The 20,111-nt window shown below is 47.0% G+C and overlaps 1 protein-coding gene across 4 annotated transcripts in view; it reads right to left on the bottom strand.

Moving 5' to 3' along the window:
* The window catches only part of Mical (Molecule interacting with CasL), a 72,779-nt gene that overhangs the window by 32,083 nt on the left and 20,585 nt on the right, over positions 1-20,111 (bottom strand). For all 4 annotated transcript variants that reach the window (XM_089560344.1, XM_089560347.1, XM_089560346.1 and 1 more), the window contains exons 6-16: positions 19,931-20,032; positions 18,798-18,934; positions 17,936-18,055; positions 16,907-17,164; positions 14,642-14,746; positions 13,810-14,044; positions 13,052-13,248; positions 8,535-9,897; positions 5,265-5,545; positions 3,705-3,922; positions 1,932-2,170 (exon numbers count right to left, since the gene is read on the bottom strand). In XM_089560344.1, coding sequence (XP_089416470.1) covers positions 1,932-2,170; positions 3,705-3,922; positions 5,265-5,545; positions 8,535-9,897; positions 13,052-13,248; positions 13,810-14,044; positions 14,642-14,746; positions 16,907-17,164; positions 17,936-18,055; positions 18,798-18,934; positions 19,931-20,032 — 3,255 coding nt within the window. The remainder of the gene's footprint in view (positions 1-1,931; positions 2,171-3,704; positions 3,923-5,264; positions 5,546-8,534; positions 9,898-13,051; positions 13,249-13,809; positions 14,045-14,641; positions 14,747-16,906; positions 17,165-17,935; positions 18,056-18,797; positions 18,935-19,930; positions 20,033-20,111) is intronic.

The raw sequence follows: 20,111 nt of genomic DNA, 5'->3' as shown, positions 1-20,111 counted from the left end.
ATACAGTGCTTGCAAATGGTCCAACTGCTGATGCATGGGTGTATAAAAGATGACCCTTGGTCTGAAGCTGACAGTCCGAGAAAATGCTAGACCTGAACTGTTTTATAACAGTGAAACATCCAGTTAGTTAAATTACCACAAGAAAAAAAGACGTTCAGGTTGATAGCACGTACTGTTTGCAAATGAGCCTAGTGGTCTGTTAGCAACATAGGAGCAACAAATTTTATATTGTTTATAGCGAGCAAAAGAGGACATCATAAGTTTACATGTAGTAAATTCAAAATACTATTGGAAAAAATTTGTTGTGAACAGGCTGCCTTCAATACCAACTGTTGCCACCATTGATTCTGCATCTATCAGTGCCTCTTTCTCAGTGAGAGTACCTAATTATTCACTCACACTTGTGCTAACCACATGTTTACAAACATGGGGACGCTCAGGGATGCCAGAGGAAGCCAGGGGTATCAGCAGTCTGGTCGTCTTCTACAGTGCACAGTTCGCTTATGACAATTAAGAATAGCCTTCCATGCAGGACTGTCTAGGCTGTCCAGTTTGAATGAATGTATTTGCGAGCAATGTAACTCACGCAACAGCATATCAAACTACCTGAGAAGCTTGTCCAATTTGGAGACACACCTAGCTGACCAAGCGCTCAGATGTGTTGGGGGGGAAGGGGGGGGGGGGGAATGTCTGGCGTCATAACACACATTTATCGTAACTTTTAAAAAACATCATCTTCGAAACGAGGTTTCATACTTTTTCATGCGCTTTATAGTACTTGTGGGCCACTTACAAGTGGTCACCTTCTTAGGTGCACAGTGAAATGAGAAACGAGAACTTTGAACAGTTTTGTTTACATCTGCTTTTACCGCCAGCACTCCCGCCCGGTACCCCAACCCGGGGATAACTCTGGCATGCACATATTGCGGTGTTTTAAAAACATATCGGGTTTAAAATCCCATTCCATACTTTCACCTCCTGCTCTAGGATGTACTGAGCTTTTGTTAACGAAGGAAGGACCTTACAGGTACACTGTGAAATCAGATAATTAATTGCAAACTTTTGTTTACATGCCTTCTTGTGGACCATATTCCCAGCTGTAACCCCCCCCCCCCCCTCCCCCCCCGGCTCATCGACAGTGATCAGCATGGCTGATAACCCTGAATGCAAGATCTGTGGCTGCGAGGAGGCCGTATCTCATATTCTTTGTGAATGCCCTGCGTACAGTTCTGCAAGACATCCTTTCCGTTTACATGCCTTCTTGTGGACCATATTCCCAGCTGTAACCCCCCCCCCCCCTCCCCCCCCGGCTCATCGACAGTGATCAGCATGGCTGATAACCCTGAATGCAAGATCTGTGGCTGCGAGGAGGCCGTATCTCATATTCTTTGTGAATGCCCTGCGTACAGTTCTGCAAGACATCCTTTCCGCCTTGCGCTGGAACCCACCGCTTCACGCCACTAACGGAGTTCCAAATTCTGGGACACTGACCGCGGAGATCATCGGCAGTGAGGGCCTGCCGTGCCCTCCTGTGGTTATTGCGAGTGTCGAGCCTGTACGACAGGCTGCGACTTTGCCGAAGCCTTTTGCCTTGTGCTTTTTCTTATCTCTCCCTTTCCTCCCTCACCTTTATATCCCCTCATCCCTTTCCCCCAGTGCAGGGTAGCAAACTGGTCCTATCTACCAGTTGTTGTTGTTAGCCTTTGAAAAGATGGCACATGGCCACACTGGGCGATTGGCCAAGAATCGGGAGGGAAAGGTTCTTCTTCTTCTTCCTCCTCCCACCCAACTATAGCAGCACCAATGCATCTTCCTTACGTCACAGACTGGTGTTGGTCTATAGAAAGTTTCACCTCCTGAACGTCACTCCTCAACACATTGGGCAAGTTGGCAATCGAGACACAACACACGCCAATTGCAGAACAACGCACCTTCGGTGCTCGACTCCTCTTCGTCTCCTTCCTCTTCGTCGTCTGCCCCCGGAGACCTCGCGGGGGGCGTGACACCATTGCCCATCTCTCGGCTCACTGGTTCGTCCTGGGTGGCGGCCACGTCCAGGGAGGAGGCGTGCTTGCGCTGCCATGTCTCAGCCATGTGCCGGGTGTCGTCCAGGTTCAACGAGTGCTCGATCTCCTCCACCAGGCTCTCGGACTCAGAGCCCTCGTCAGAGCTGCGGTCGGGTGACAGTTAGCAAACGAATAGGGGCGACATACACCGCTTAGATAGACAGACAAAAGCAGGGCATGGAATGTAATATCACAGAGCTCTGATGCACCAGTCCAGAATGGTCCCCACAGGACCCATATACAGGGTATTTTATCTAAGACTGTTAGTAATTTTTGATGATGATGATGGCGATGATGGATTTTTGTGGCGCAAGGGCATCTGTGGCCAAAGAGCGCTATGGCGCATGGTTTTTCTTCTTCTACTCAAGGTGGGGTCAGAGACCCATTTCCCAAGAATTTCACACTAGAGAAGCCAAGCACCAGGAAGGGGAAAGCTTGTGCCCGTTGTACCCACCACTGGGTACCCAGAGGCACTGGGGATCAAACCTCGTTCCTCCTGCACGCAAGGTGGATGCTCCGACCACTAGGCCACCACTGTGGTTGTCAGTAATTTTTAAAAACAGGTCTTGTAAGTTGACAAAGCGCTTTCTTCAGAGCAGTACTTTCATTGGCGGTGACCATAAGGAAATAGCTTAGATCTACCAATTACCAAATTAATCAATTAAAATTAAAATAGCTAACTTTTAAACTATTAGAGTTAGGCCTATCACATTTACTGAGAGGTTTGTAGCTCGCCATTAATGATATCAATACCACTTTTTGGATGCTCAAAACCGTGATTTTCATTGCAGCTACAGACCAAAGAATATGGGCTGCTTTCATGTGCTGAAACGAAACACAGGAGCACGGGAATGTGCGTCACATGGCAGCACGTGTGTCACGTGTTATTTTTTTGTCATCACAATTGCTGCTCAGTGCTAGTCAGAGGTACACAGGCTATAGGTGGCATATTTATGCAATCGGTTGCCCTGCAGGTGACCTATGACACCTCGACTATGTCTCCTCTTTGGGAGCCCTATGCAAAATTCCCCAAGCGGGCGTTCCCGATCACCAAAGCTGACCAAAACAAGATGTCGGAGCTCTAGCTAGAAGTGTTGTGATGGCAACAGGACGAGCTCATCGGTGTGGGCGTGAAGTACGAAACACACTACTGAAGCAACAAAAAACTATGCGCTTTCACGTAACTGGTTAGCCATCTTGTTTTGGTCAACTGTGGTATATGGGAAAGCTGACTTGCAGAATTTCGCATAAGGTCCACGGGCTTAGGAGTGCACAATGACGTAAGCTCTAGAACTTGTCTGGTCCATGCTATAAACAATAAAAAAAAAGAGTTTTCCAGAGATCTTAACTTGATTTTTGCATATTTGCTGAAAATGTGATTCCATCACGGTAGGATTATACGAAAGTCCACGGTGTTCAGTTGCTGCCAAATATTCGGAAATTTTCATACATCCATTAGCTAAATCGAACATGCACTGAATAACAAATATGTCTGACCTATATTCGAAATTCCGGTTATTTGCCCCCCCCCCCCCCCCCCCCCCGCCCCTTCCTGAAAAGCCACTTTTGTTGCGACAGTGCCTATGGTCCGTAAACGACTGGAGCTAACTAAAAAAAGGCACCCCACCCCCCTGATACCTGTAGTCCGAGTACTCGTCGTCACTGGTCGGCACCTCAACGGCGCCGAGGTTCTTCTGGGCCAGCTCCTCCTCCTCCAGCTCGCTCGTGAGCAGCTCGTCCTCCGAGAGCAGCTCCAGCGTGTTCTCAAACTCCACCCGCTCCGGCGTGCTGTCCACATCCACCAGCGTGGCCATCTCCTCGGCCGACAGCTGCCGCGGCGTCTTGTACGTCTTGGGCTGCAGAAGAGAGAACGAACAACGATTCGTCACTACTCTGCACTAAAAGCAGCTGCTTATGGTGGGTCCAGACTGATCTTCCTCGTGCACCTTTTACTGGGATGGCCTCCACACAAATGTACACCCTTCGTCAAAAGCCTTCGGGCCACAGAAATTACTTTCAGCCGTACGTTCAGACAGCTAACAGGTGTCACAAAAATCGACACACATTTAAGAAGTCGGCATAATGCGAAAGAGAAACCGCCTGCGTATACCCCAGAAAGTATGAGAACCACGGAGAAAAATCCTCCGCTGACCAGCAGAGGGTGCAAAGCTTTGTGTGTTCAGTGGCGCCCTCTCCACTTTGCTCGGAAGCGAAGTGCCTGGCTTGGGAACGGCCAATGGCAATGCATGCCCTGGCAAGAGGGTGAGAGTGCATTTGTACTGCGGAAGTTATGTACATAAGCACCAGCCTTGGCGTGAAGTAACCCGTCATTTTTTGCTCTGTGCAGTAACTATATTTGAATATATATATATATATATATATAAAGAAGAAAAAAAATTAATTATTTTTAAAATGTTATCTTGTGGACAGAATACCTTCACAAGCTCCGATTTCAGCATCAGTCTCATCGGTTTTCCTTCCTTTTGCAGAGCTACCATGCAGAATTCAAATTGTGTGCCCATTGAATATGTGCTGGAGAATGGACTGCGTCAAGAAGGCAGTCCGATGTGAGGAAAAAACTGAACCAAGCCTCACAAAAAGCCAAAAGAGTGCTCTGGCTGACGGAGCCAATAGAAAAGACTGACAACGGTAAGAGAGCATGCTGGACAAAGCTTGAGTATTGTGTCAGCATGGTGGACACCGCAAGTGTGTACTTTCGTTGGACTCTGTAACGAAGGGTTCTCAGCATGTTTCTATACTGCTTATCGAATGAACAGGTGTGTCATGTATCAGTGCAACTTATACGAGATTTTTTTTTCGGAAAAACTGCAGTTTGCAGGGTGGGTGCGAATTATACGTAGGTGCAACTTGTAGACCAGATATGCAGTACTAAGTAAACTGTAACACGGAGTTAGCCTCAGCTCTAATAAGGCTTATATAATGACACTGTGAAGTGAAATTTATACTGACACTTCAGTTAGCCTTCAGTGAGCCAGTTAGCCCTTCAGTTAGTCCTACACCAACAATCGTGATGATTTCAAACACTAGTAAGTGATCATAATGTCAATGCTTGCCAAAAAAACTCTCAGCATGGGTACAAACCATTGCTATCCTCCTAAGTGGTGTAATGATGTTTCTCACTAAGCATAACCATTACGGTGAGAAAGCAAGACTATTATGCTATCACGCTGCACACACCTGAAAGGTGATGACACCCGCGTCAGTTCCGGCTGGAGGCGTACGGACTTCCTCCATCCTTGTGGGGTCCTCCATGCCCTCCCCTGCACCTCCGTGGGGTGGTGACGGACTGCGCCGCCCATGGATCGCGCTGCCAGAGTCCTCCACAGTGGCCGGCTTAGCAGGCATGAGTGATGGTGGCTCGGGATTAGCCGACAGGAAAGCCTGCTTCCGCTTCATCATCTCCTGCCACCGCTGGCTGGGCCTCTCCATGCGGAAGTGTGCCGTGCAGTAGAACTTGCCTGCACATTCACATTGGGCATGGTATGCGCTCTGTAGCTTGAAGATGCTGTCCCTGTCACCTCAGAGAGCGGTCAACGGAATCTACTAGGATCTATCAATGCTGCTACTCTCTCCTACAAAAGATCTGCTGCAGTGACACGATGGCCAAGGCATTCTGCTACAGAGCACAAGGCTGCAGGATTGAATCCTGGCCAAGGCAGCCTCACTTCAGTCATGCGGGAGACATGCAAAGGTTCCTGCGTGTTGTGTGAGGTCAGTGCATGGTAGACAGCCCCAGGTGGTCGAAATTAATCGTGGTCCTTTTGCTAAGGCCCCTATTATAGCCCACATGTAGCTTCAGGAAACTTAACTCCACACACCACAGTACAGAATAACATAACATATCATACATATAGCATAAAATAATCCAGCACCTTTTGCAAAACAGAAGTCCAACACATCTGTCACCTTTACGAACTTGTGCACAAAGCTACGGATGAATTTCATGCACTGATAAATTTTAAAAAACCCTCATCCCTATTCTTTTTTTTCACACCTTTCTACAGTTTCAACCTTCCAGTCCGATCTTTTTCGTACATATTTATTAGTGCTCCTGTTAGTGAATAGTACTGAATGAATGGCTTGAAGTGGAATTTCAGGAATCAGCAGGCATTATGCTTGTTTCATTACGTCCATTATTTTGGTCTGAACTATATTATAACAAGGCAGTTTAGTTCTACATGACAACCACTACTAATTGCACCAAGCTATGAGTGGTCACAGGCATCTATAAATTACTAGTGCAAACTTTAGTAAATTAGTAAATTTTCGTGGCAAAGAGGAGAACAAAAACATGCCAGCTATCCCATGCTAGAATTGCATATTTTTGAAGAAACGCAAGCAATGCACAAAAGCAAGAAGGCTGCACAGTCACAAACATATGTGTGAATAAATCAAGAATAAATGCTGTAACCGAACGTCATGTTATATGAGCTGAAAAAGAACACCCCTGTCAAGCGAGCAAAATACAGTGCACTTAAGAAGAGTTTCACTTCTTAAAAGTTCACTCTAGCACAGCTAAATGGCGCAAAATAAGTGCACTCGCTGAAGTGCGCACTTAGGTCGGACTGCATTCACAGAACACAAAAAAAAATGCAATATATAACAAAATGCACATACAAGTTGATTTAACCTGCTACATATATTTTTTATTTGAGCAATGGCTTTGTGATAGCAACCAGCCGAACAAAACATCACTAAAACGAGTGTAGTCCGTCATGTTGTTTGTTGTCCAAAATCTGCATGCGAGAGACTTGTCTTGACTTGCTGCATTATTACCATAAAACAAATTTAATGCAGTCGTGGCCAAAAATTATGTTACGTTCATTTTTGCGTGCTCTACTGCTCTAAATGAGCATAATTCTGAAGGTTACACTAACAAATCACCATTTCTAAAACGTTTGGTTTTAGCCAGCTGCCATTTCCGTATCTATGAGTGCACTCTGGTTTCCTGTTTAGCAATGCACAGTGTAAAGTGCACTCGAGGGGCTGAAGCACACTCCCTTTAAGTGCACCTCATTTTGCACGCTTGACAGGGGTATTGCACATAACAAAGAAGTGTACCATTTTTTTGTTTACTATTTCATTTGCTTGAGACAAAAGCGAATACACAACATTGCAAATCAAATGGATATTGTAGTTAAAAGGTAAATTTGTATTTGTGCTGTTCTTTCTTTCCCTGGAACAAAACAAGCTAGCCAAACACCAAAAGCATGCACAGATGAAAGACAGATATTGAGTAGCTAATAAAGTACACGTACAAAAGCATGCTATTCACTGAGCCAAATGGCCCCTTAACTCCACACTGATGTCAGGGGCTTGGTGACAAAATACTGTTGAAGAAACTGGCTTTGTTAAAGGTTTAGTTAAAAATGGCTTTGTTAAAAATGTCAGCTGCATGCTTTCTTCTTTGTAATCGTGCACAAGGCATTACTATACATGGATCACCACATGGCATTCACCTATGACCACCAAATAATTTACAACCGAATTTGACTATGACATCAAATGCCAGTAAAGGTCACGTGAGGCATAGAGAAAGAAAAATACAATTGCTCCTTCTTCACTCGTTACCATCCCTGCTCTTCAGGAAGGCTGTCTTTAGCATTTCGATTAATTAAAACAATGAAGTATAATTATATTGCAGTTTTTTCATGCCTCGCGTGACGTATGGTGACTTCTGACGCCACAGCCATCACTTGGCTGTTGAAACCGAAGCAAGTGAAAAAAGAAATTAAATTGTAAATTCTTTACCGGGTTGGTGCCCCACCCTACAGTGAAGTAGTGAATAGCCATACAATGCCTACAAAAGAAGAGCGCTTTAGTGCCAGTAATAAGTCTGTACAGTAGAACCGCAGTTTTGGTGCTTTGAAGAAAACATTACCACATGGCAATCAGGTCAACATCATCCCTGCTTAGCGAGTAGGACTAGCGGAGGAAAGTGACAGCCTGAGGTCTCTTTGGGACAGACATTTCAGCATTTTCGGGCAGACAGACTGTCGCGATGCCTAGCAAATGATAGGTGTTGTTTTTTGCCTCTCTCTCGTATACTGCCGTTGTAAATCTGTGTATTGTATTGTATTTTTTCTCAGAAATAACTATCCGCATGCATTCTTATATGACCTGTAACTGCTTTGTGCCATTGTTGTTCTGTGAAACTCTCACTCAGACTCATTCTCTGCCTCTGCAACCAACAAAAGATAACAACCCCCCCTCCATTTAGTAGCACTGTACCAGCACGCAGTGTGTCACGTTAAATCGAGGACACCTTCTGTAAGTAACTGGAATAACTATCCCCACATACTCCAAGTGTCTAAGACAATACAAACATGACAGAAAAATCACACAGCATAAGTGTGTTGTATGGCTGCCGTGATTTGTGTAATTTTTTATGATAGCACACCACAGGTTGCACAAGTTATGCACACTGTCAAAGAAGGCAGCACTTACCCTTGAAGGCTGTGGTGCTGTCGTAGGCATAGTTGCCCAACCGAAGACTGCACTGACAAAACTCACACCGGAAGCAGTTCCGATGGAAGAACAGGCCTTCCGCACTCAACCTCTCCATGAGGTAGACCCGTTTGTGACAGAAACAACAGATCTCACTCACAGAGCCACCCACATTAGCACCCCCAGCACTCTCTTTCAACTTAGTCGTCGTAGGTGTCGTGATCGGTTGCTGTAAAGAGGGCGCCGGTTTCGACACAGGTGGCTGAGTAACCGCCGGTTTCTTTGGTGGAGGAGTCTTCGCACCGTCCATGTCATCGCTGCGATATAACACCACAGGCGGTGGTGGAGGGGGTCTCTTCTCCCTCAGCCCTGTTTGAGCATCCAGGACGTTGGCAATGTAATCTGCCATTGCTGCAACCCGGTTTGCCCCTCGCCGCCCAACGTCTAGCGACCCTTCCTTGAGTTGCCGGTCCAACTTGTGCAACCTTTCGTCAAGGTTCGTGAAGCGCGCTCGGTCACTCTCCGTCTCTTTGCCGTCGGCCTTGAGCCGCGCATCCATGGTGCTCCGCTTGCTCTCGAAGATGTCCCTCAGGATCTGCGGCTTCTCGGGCTCCACCTTGGGCTCTTTCTGCCTCTTCTGCTGCTGCTTGAGACGCTCTTCCAGCATCTTGACATTCCACTCATCCTTGCCAATGCGGCCAACCTTGGGCTCCCGCTTCTTCACCGGAATGGGCTTGCCGATGGAGTTGAGCTGCTCCTGGAGCTGCTCGACCGCAGTCCGCGGAATCTTCCCCGTGACCGAGCTGCTCTCGTCCTCCGTTGCCGAAGAGACGTGTCCGCTCCTCCGGCCGCGGCTGCCGCGAGACGACGGCCTGTAGTCCTTGCCAAGCTGTTCCTGGAGTGCCTGCATCCGTTTTCCGAAGGACTCCTTATCCATGGCCGAGAGAATCTTGTGGTACTGGTTCAGGGTAGCTGCGTCGCCGCCGGCCACGATGTCGGCGACTCGGTCACGGGCCCGCCGGCTCCTGGTGATGGACACCCTACTCCGGCGGTGGCCCTCGCTCCGGTCCCTGACCGGTTCGTGTTCGCTCGATGACTTGCGCTTGCTGGCGGGCCGCTGGGATGACGAGGAGGTGAGCTTGGCCAGGAGGTTGAGAGGGGCTGTTGGCGGTGGCTGATTCTCCTCGATGAGCTTGCTGACCTTGTAGGCAGGACGCCCCTGCGGGATCTCGCGCCGGAAGGTCTCGTAGATCTGGGACACGTACGAGACCATGGTGAGCTTGTCCGGCACGGCACAGTCTGCCATCTCCTGGCCAGTCATGACAGGTGGGATGCCGTACTCCCGCTCCAGGATGTCGAAGGCCTGGGCCATGGGAGAATACGGTTCACTAGCCCAGCTAGACATTTTGAATCAAGGTCGCTTATGCCCGGAATGGTTGGAGCAGTTTCATAGTGACAGCTTGAAGCCCGAAATATTTCTGAATAAGGCCGCGACCTCCCCAGACACTTTGCCTGTCCAAAAGATCTTGACAGCAGGCAACAAATGCAATTACTAGTGTACTGATGACCTTGTACAAAAATATATTTGCAGTCGCAGTCGTAGAGGCCTAACTAACAGGCTATTTCCCAAATCCAGCATTGTTCAGATGCCTTTCTCTGGCCGCGACTATTAAGGACTTTGAATGCAGTGGCAATAATGATATTCTCTTAATTTTAATGCAGAAAAGGAATCCGAAACAGTATCTGCAACCAACCACTCAACTGTAAAGGGCCTTCAACCAACCACTTAAATGTTAAGGGTCTTTGCTGAGGCAACTGTCATGCATGCAATAAACCCACAGATTTCTTAGAACTGCTAACAAGGCTCGTCAGAAGCAGTTTCCATGCTTGAAGAGCGATCTATGCCAAACTGTGTGCCCCAAAGTTCACTAGCCATTGTTCACCACTGCTCTAACCTGGCTAGGAGCAAATACATAATTGCAAACCCACACTCTATCATGACCTTGTGGCCCTAGAATAATCCATGTAAATTACTGTTCACGAACTGAAAGGTTTCCATCAAGTAGTTGTTTTTGTGCTGCATTTAGAGGAACCCAAACAACAGACCCTACACTTTTCACATCACTGGAGAATTCAGCTTCACATAGTACACCCTGAAAAGGGTTAATTCCCTGAAAGTTATAGCTGCAATAAGGTTCATATAAGTGATAATGAAAAAGAACTGTAGCACCCCTTGCTCCATGCTCTAGCTGCAGGCCCCAACTTGCTCCGTGTGCAGCGCCTATCAATGAAGAAGTTTGCACCAGTCCTCACAGTGCGCACGGCACAATAAAGACCAGTTTGGAACTCAGTGCTATCTGGGCTGGTTCTTCCTCACCATAGCTCCACACAACCTATAACACCTGTCATCAGGCATTTCGTATAAACTGTATTTATTGAGGGGGCACTTTGACGACCTGAAGTGCGCGAGGCGAAAGCCTTTCCACGCAACTTTGACTAATTAGTCATGGCCCATGACTACCGTATTTACCCAATTCCAACGCGCACCTTTTTTCGGGGAAAATACGTCTCAAAATCGCATGCGCGTTGGATTCGAGTGCAAACCGAAACTGCCCCATAGCTGCCCATCGTCATCGCCATTATACGATGTGGGAGCTCACTAACTGCTGGAAACATGGGAGCACGTTTGCTCGTCGTTTTCTGCGTCGCAGGAGCCGTTTTCAACCGGTGTGGCGCTTGTCATTGGTCGCGTGCTCAGCGACCACGGACCGCGTTCACGGCGACGGTATCCCGTGCACTGCCGCGGGCGGACGCCTCATCACTGCCGTTGCACGATCAAGATACGCGGATCGAAGAATATGTTGATGAAACAACGGTTATCGGAAAGGCGTCATTTCGGCGGTAAAGTTCCAAAAACGATGAGACTCCTTTCTGTTTTGCGGCCGACTCTCTGACAGAGATTACATCGTCCGCAGGCGGGGCACGCCGCGCCGCTGACGAGGTCGTGCATCATGCCGATCTCACAGATAACAGCGCTCCCGCGCCCGTTTTTACAGTCGAAGATCTTTATCTTTCGCTCAGACGCACTGGAAGTCATCGATGCTCCGCAAGAAGCATCGCCGTTGCCGCAGTTACGCCTAGCAGCAGACGAACCTCCCGTAACCGGAGCTCTCCGCTTGCGCTTGGGGCGTCTTCCATTATACTGATGCTTTGTCAGGAAATTGCGTGAGCGAAAATCTCGTTTCTCAGTCACATCCATAGCGGAGATAGGAGAAAAACCCGGGCAGAAGCGTTGGTTCACGTCTCGGTGGCGGCAGAACGAAGAAAGAGCGTCTGCGCCCGACCGTGCGGTGGAATGCTCGTAGCCAATGGAACGGCTCCGATCGTACCACGTGATTTGAAGGGCCAGTCGCGACGCTCGACTCGGGCGGGAAACGATCTTTTTTTTCGTATTTTTATCAAGAATGCGCCGCTGCCGAAGTGGCTTCTCGTAGACGATGGGTAGGCCTACTTCCCCGCGAATATTCAAGAGCGGGCGACGCCGTGTAGCGAAATGCCGCGTTCCCGAAATTCGGTCAAATTCGCACTTTCGCGAGCCACCGCGAGTGCTTTAATTGTATTTTTTACTAACTTCCCATTGATTATCGGCTTTGATTTTTTTACACATAAAAGAAGAGGCTTGGGGGAATACAAAACGCAAGAAAATACAAAATCGACTTCATCGAAAAAAAATCGCGGTTTTTTCACCCGCATCTCCCCTTAAAATATAAAAACGGTTGCAAATTATTTTCATTCGTGGAAGTCACATGCACGTTAGAAGCGGGGCTTGTAGTTTTTTTTTTTTTTTATTACCAATATCGGGCGCGCGTTAGAATCGGGGCTTGAAAATTTTTTTTTTTTTTTTTGGTGCCGTAAATTGGGTGCGCGTTGGAATCGGGGGCGCGTTGGAATTGGGTAAATACGGTAACTAGCAATGATTGGCTAATGACTAACTAGTCATGACTGGTTAATGACTAACCATTCATGGCTAATTAGTTGATGACTGGTTAATCACTAGTCAACCATGACTAATTAGTTGACTGGTTAATGACTAGTCAACAATGACTAATTAGTTGACTGGTTAATGACTAGTTAGCCATGACTTGTGACTAGTAATGACTAGTTATGACTTACACGTCAGATGTAACGGACAGACGGACAGAGTCATGGCCGTGAGTATGAGCCATTAAAGGCTTTCAGATGTTACGGACAGACGGACAGAGTCATGGCCGTGAGTATGAGCCATTAAAGGCTTTCGCCTTAAAAGTGAAAAAGTTGCCCCAGTGTGTAAGTCCAATCACAAAGGAAACAGCAGTCTTTTCCCCCCTCCCCCCCAAAAAAATGATACACAAGTCACACCAGCGCACAAGACGCACACGTTCATTTGATAAGCACTATAAAAATGCATTTCATGCATCCTCGTCGTTGCCCGACCTGTACTGCCAAGGTTCCTGCATGCTGACAGAGCACCCGCTCACCTGTTGGTTGTTTGCAGCAACATCCACAGATGACAGCTCATCCAAGTCGACAAGGTCAGGCCGATACCGGTGCAGGATGGCGCACAGTGCCAGGCCATCCTTCCACGAGGAGGTCATGTTCTCTATCTTGATCTTGCTGTACAGCGCCACCTGCCTCTGGCACCACGAGAGCAGGGCGTCCGGATGGATGATGGATTCTGCACCAGAGTACGAAGTGCAAAAGGAACGTATGAGGTCAGTGGTCTATCTTTCACGAGGTGGTGGAGTAAATCCACTGAGCTCAGCGATGTTCATGAGTTAATGCAAACGAGACTCTGCTTGCTTGAGAACTGCACTCTGGTTAGGGTCTGGAAAGATTTGGTTTGGTTTATGGGGTTTAACGTCCCAAAGCGACTAAGGCTATGAGAGACGCCGTATAGTGGAGGGCTCCGGAAATTTCGACCACCACGGGCTCTTTTACGTGCACTGACATCGCACAGTACACGGGCCTCTAGAATTTCTCCTCCAAAGAAATTAAACCGCCGCGGCCGGGATCGAACCCGCGTCTTTCGGGTCAGCAGCCGAGCACCATAACCACTGAGCCACCGCGGCGGCCTGTCTGGAAAGAGAATGACTGCAGAAGCACTACAGGGAATGGGCTTGTCCCCAGTTTAGCACCGGTGTTACATCCCGACAAATTTTTATCATGTACCACAACAGCAGGAAAGAGTTGAAGGGAAAAAACGAAGACAAAACAAAAATGTTGTGGCTTGACAGACCTCTGCGCCGTCGCTTGCGCTGCATGTCGCTGAGCAGCCGTGGCCCAGGTGGCGGAAGCTTGATCTCGGTGTCGGTGCGGCACAGGGGCCGCACCTGCGAGGGCAGCACCGTCTGCAGGTTCAGGTTCGGGTAGCGCGAGCTCGGGTTCAGGCTGTACTCGGCCAGGTCCTTGCTCAGGTTCTCGGGTGTCGTCTGTGCCAGCAGCCGGTAGATGGACTCCCGCTCTGCTAGAACCTGGAAGCGGGTCCAGTTCTGACAGTGCCGATAGCCACACAACACTGCATAACTGGCACCAAAGAGATTCACTGCTCGCTGAAGAGAGTCAAAGAAAGCAATTGATATTCCAGGTTTCATGCGAAGCCTCTGTTCAAGGGTTCAAGTATTCTATATGGGAAATTAAAATATCAACACTATCTGACTTTGGTTAGCAGATGTTTGATAAAAGATGACGTTCTGTCAGAGAGAGAGAGAGAGAGAGAAAAGAATTTTAACAAGAGGAAAAGGAGGAGAGGTCGGCCGGTGGTAGCCGTCAGAAACGATAACCAATCCATGCAAATAGTTATCGTTTCCGTCAGAAACGATAACTATTTGCATGGACTGGTAAACATCACGAAACTGATACATGCAGCAGTTTTCAAAGTTCTGAGAAACAGAAACCATGTAACAGAAATTACTTCTTTGCATTAACTGAGCCTTACTGATGAATGCTGTGCTGCTATCCGCAATCGATAATTTGTTTACTGATCATATATGATTCACCACGAAAATAAATGCAAAACGAATCCTAATAGCTCGTCTGCACCCAAGCAGCAAAAGGCACGGCAAGCTTACGTGCAGTGGAGAGTCTCTATTCATCGCCCATGAGCGCATCATCCAGGCAGCGTCCAGGGAGCTCAGGAATCCACGAGCACAACCGGAACCCGTGGGCCAGAACGGCTGAATGTGTTTCGGAGGAAAAGATGGCAGGTTTAAAGGTTTCCAAGCTTTTTACCTCCTCAGAAACTCATGACATGTCAATTCAAAGGCATTTTGTCCAGCAAATAATAGTAACCCTTCCTCCACTACAGATAAGTGTTATGGTAATTAGGGAGTAATTACTCATTAGCATCTGCTGATGAGCAGCCGTACGGCGACAAATAAAAGTCTAAATGCAGGCTTAACACTCTACCAACTTGTTATGGCAATCTTGACTGACCTGAAAAACCCATTTAAGAAACTGAATTTCCTGAACTCTTTCATTTAATAAACAACCTATAATAACTACTTGCAGACAGCTGTACAAAACAACACTCCTTCATTTTAATGAAGTTCATGCTTTTGAAAAATAATATGTGGCTTTTCTAATATGCTGTACTGGTCCTTGACTGCACCAACAACGGAATGCACCACTTCATAAAACGTCCCTCAGTGAAAGAAAGTGATAATGTAGAGTTGCCAGTGTGTACGAGCTAGTCAGTTACCACATCCAAGATGACGTAATAACTGGCCTGCTTGCCACAGAACTGTATATTGCTATGTATAAGTCGACCCCAGATATAAGTCGACCTCCTCCAAATTGCCCCACTGCTGGCCAAGAAAGGGTTGACCTCAAATATAAGTTGACATCTCCCCCTACCAGCCTCCCTGGCTAGCCAAAAGGCGGAAGACATAAGGTGTAAGTTTTTAGCGCATTCTTTGTTGAGTAGTTTCTCATGGAATGGCCTATCAACGCACACAAAGAAACAAAACAACCCAATCGCAAGGTCAGTGGAGATCACAGGCGATAAAATGGCATACATTTCTACCTTCCATACTCGAGCACAGCCTGGCTGACTAGCATGGTAACTGGTAAACCAAACTGCGAACGGCCCTATTATTTCGGACTCCGGTGTGAAGCACACTCCAGAGATTAATAGGAGTTTACACCTGCGCTATCTGCTGGCCTGACTGGCAAAGTGACTATCAGTATGGGTGATTCCGGCAAATGTCGCACAGTTTTGACTTTCATTAGCAGAGCCAACTGCGATCAATTTTTTTTCTTTTTTTTAACACATTGAGCTCCATGCATCCTGCCAGACACAGGCACCAGCATGGGGCATGTGCTACCCGCGACTCAGCCTAGACTGCTCAGCCTAGACGAGACTCAGCCTAGACGTCATAATGAATGTTCTACTTATGGCGCTGCTTTACTGACAACCTCATTGTTTTATCTTAAAAGAAATATATACGAACGATTGCAGCGACGTCTTAGCAGCGGAGCTGGCTTGCAAGCAGATCGGGTCACTCGCGCTGCAACGGCGGAAGCTGCTACGCGGCTGCTAACGTAAAACTAGCTTGTATAGCCATTATTACTCCTACCAGCAACTCGGTACAGGCCAGAGATCCTCAAAGAGGATTCATTTTTGACGTTCCCGTATCCCAGGGCTTATTATTTACGAGAACAAGATTAGCCGGATCACCGCGTCACTCCGTTCGTTGCACTGCAACCCAGAATGGTGGCGAACCTTGCAACAACGGCGAACCATGATTCGAGATAACCGCAGTCAAGTTTGGTATCCACGATTGAGCATTAAAGCATTTAGACTGTCCGTGTGACTGCAGGTCAACCAACAGGCAGCTGCTGCTGTAATGCAGACAGAGCAAGATGGTCATCTGCACCTGCCATCTGCCAGACAGACGGCCAGTACCATTATCGTCGGCTAGACTCGACATGTTCAAAAAATTGTAGTGTCAAGTTTGGGGTGCGATCATTACGCGGGGAATAAAAAAATTGAATTTTGCCAACAAAATTCGGGGGTGCGGTCATTACGTGATTGCGATCATTATGCGAGTAAATACGGTATGTTCATTTCTTTTAAAGGACTCACACAGCTAATACACTCAGATAACAAAATTGAAGCCATCTGCAGAAGCCCCGTGTACTGGATGTGTAACCACAAGCAGCAAATCTAGTCGGCCCAATATTGGCAATGTATTGGCAAAGGCTGTTCACACAAGGGACCAGTGTGAAGCCAGCCATTCCCAATATTGGGCCGTGTTACTTGGGAAGCTATTTGCACATGTCTTATCACGTAGGCTGGAAAAGCATTGGACTCGAGGAAAGCAGGATACACCAACCTCTAGCAGACTGTCTCCAACAAGACCCTGCAGAAGCCAGTGGCCGTGCCGTTCCAGAAGACGGCTGGCATTGTCCGCCGCGTACATGGAGGTGAAGTCAAACATGGCCACATCTGGCTGCCCATAGTGGTTGACGGCAAACTCAAGGCAGGGGAGCGCATAGCCCGTGGCGAAGTCAGCTGCGTCCCTCGCGTACTCGGTCAGTGCGCTCCGATCCACGTTGTCAGGTGATAATAGACGTGCTGTATCACTGTAGTCCTGCCAAAAAAAAATGTGACATCAGCAGCTTACCAAGGCACTCAGTGTAAGCAGTTACGCAGGTTATTTGTCAGCAGGTGGAAACTGTCAAGCTGAAAAACAGGACTGCCTTTGAATTGTGCAAATAAAAGCATACAAATGAAAGTCTAATTCCTCTTCTATGCCACTGGAGAATGAAACACCTGTTGCGCTAAACTTAACATTCATATGCCACCTGCCATGATGCAGCTCGTATGAAAACCTGAATACTGCTGTAACGTTCGGGGAGGCAGAAGTTCACAAGTAAGCAGAAGCTGACAAGTGCATGACACAGTGCTGTGCGCTATCCCATGGAAGTTGAAACATGCAGACTGCATCCAACAGGCGAAACTACCTTCGACAGATGTGTAATATGCATACCCCGGGGCTCACTTTTTGTTATTTAAAAACAATCAAGCTGCTGCGGTGGCTCAGTGGTTATGGCTTTCGAGTGCTGACCCGAAAGACACGGGCTCGATCCCGGCCGTGGCGGTCGAATTTCAATGGAGGCAAAATTCTAGAGGCCCGTGTACTGTGTGATGTCGGTGCACGTTAAAGAACCCCAGGTGGTCGAAATTTCCAGAGCCCTCCACTACGGCATCCCTCATAGACTGAGTCGCTTTGGGATGTTAAACCCCATAAATCATAATTCATTAATTAGAAATAATCTGTTGATTGCAAAAAAAAAAAACCACAAAGTGTGCCACACAGACAAAACGTGGTTCTCAAAGAAATAAGAAACGGCCACCTTACATCAATGATGACTCCACGGTCCAGCAAGCTCTGCTTCTTGGCAGTCATCACAAAGTAGTGAGTGTCGTCCTTGTAGTACACTATGTTCTCCAGATCAATTCCCGTGCTTTCTCTCATATCCTGGAAATAGAGATACAGAGACGGGAAACCATAAGACTGCACTCTCAAACCATTGACAAGAGATGCACATTTTGAGCAAGGTTGCGACTAGAAATAAGGTTGTTTAAATGTAGTTACTGAAGGAAAAAGTGTGAAGTGTATTTTTACAAGCCAAAGCGATAACTTGAAGGGGGTGCCGGAGCATCCCGGCCTGCTTCAGGATGTTCATCGTTCACACAGATGCACTTTTGCACTTGAGTGGATGGAAAGATGAAGAGATTAAAATGAGTGGACAAGGAAGACTGGATGCTGCGAAAGTCAGAACCTAACTGTACAATGCACATCATGCATTAATAAAGCACAACACAAGCTATGACCTCTTTTTGAAATATGTCATACAGAGATTTCTCAGCAGATGCCGACAGTCTATCCACAGACCATCTACATCCAGTCATCTGACCATCACGTGTCATCATGTGACTGTGCCAGCCATGAGACCAGTGAAGGCCCGTGACCGTCCACCTGTTGACAGTTGTTGCAATAGCCCAGAGTGCCCCAAAGTCTGGCTCGTAGACTTCACTGCAGGTCTTAGGCATTAGCGAAAGACAACCAGCAGCACGACAACAGCTTTCAATGGGTTTAGCGTTGTGCAGTAGAGCGTAAGCATTTGGCAATTCTTCCGCTCATGAAAATGAGATCATGAATTGTGAGTGAAGTCCGGCCAGTGTGGCTCGCAGTGACGAATAGGAGGAGGAGTGCTCACCTGAAAGAACCTCTGGTTGAAGATGAAGGCCACCCCCGAGATTTCCTGCACACGTGCTTCCTCTGGTGTGTGCCTGTTCATGAAGTTGGCTGTGATGGCGATGGCTAGCTTGCCCCGGAACTCCCTCCGGTTGAAGCCTGCTCAGAAAGGGGTCATGGAACCAATGAAGCTTTACGTTCAGAAACAACAACATTCGAGCTATGGAAGACATTGCAAAGCAAAGTAGATTAGTTTCAACAAGCGAGGATGCTTATTTAGAGTATATCAAAATAACAGTACAAAGGCTTGTTGTTAGCATTTTGTGTCCATAAAAAACCAGCCGCCACAAGTGAAAATTAAACCGGTGATGCAGAACTCAGCACTCCATACATAAAGCATCATGTCTAAAATAGGCTAAAAGACAGAAAAAATGCTTTAATTTCTGCACTGCCCTAGATTTCTAGGTGCCTTTTTTTTGTCTCCCACATAAATACAGTGCTGCTCCTTCTTTATCAAAAATAAGGTTTTATTCAAAATAAAAGAGACCATTTTTTTTCCCTATTCACATATCTACAGATTGCTGCCTACCTGACAGGAAGAAAGCAGATTTTTCATGGCACGAAAATTTCTCTGCCTTTCTGAGCAAGAAAACGAGAAAAAAACCAGTCCAAAAAGACACAAATGATCTAAAAAAAAAAATGGTTTCAGTGGTACATGAATGGCATCAACACTGTTTCAGCCAAATCCAATCTGTTCTTTCTAATTGAGAGTTGAATTTTTCGGGCTAACTGCATTTAACACCTTGAGGTTAAACTATGTGACTTCTATAACTTAAACTAGACGAAGCTTAAACTTCTCAATTTTGATGAATTTCGCTTAGGTATATAAAAGGAATTACGAGCATTATAAAAGACCGTGTCTAAACAAAATCATTTCATTGCACCCACGATCAAGTGCATGTTCCAACAAACACAGCTTCAATGCTGCTGTGGGAAACTGTTGAGATGGTGCAGAGGTGCTGAAGATCCATTAATACCTAGTTAATTTATATACAACTGCAAACACTACAAAAAGGCCATCTTTTATGTGATACCTGACCTGCTTTAAACACAAACTGTAGCACCAACTGATGAGAAAAGCCTGTCAGCACTCACCCTTGAGCGTGTTTCGTTTCCCGTCGGCCCCGATCAGCACGTCAAACTCGTACTGTGATGCAGGATGGTCAGCAGGTGATACCTGAGCTCTCCATCCAATTTCTGAAACATACAGAGAAACGACATTTTCTGTGCCTGAACACTACTCCTAGAACCAGGAGGAAAGCTTACGTGCATAAAG

This window comes from Amblyomma mixtum, chromosome 9 (assembly GCF_055824585.1).
Source record: "Amblyomma mixtum isolate Tamu chromosome 9, ASM5582458v1, whole genome shotgun sequence".
NCBI classification, from domain to species: Eukaryota; Metazoa; Arthropoda; class Arachnida; order Ixodida; family Ixodidae; genus Amblyomma; species Amblyomma mixtum.
The sequence above is the reverse complement of the archived record's forward strand: the minus strand, read 5'-3'. Positions and strand labels throughout refer to the sequence as shown.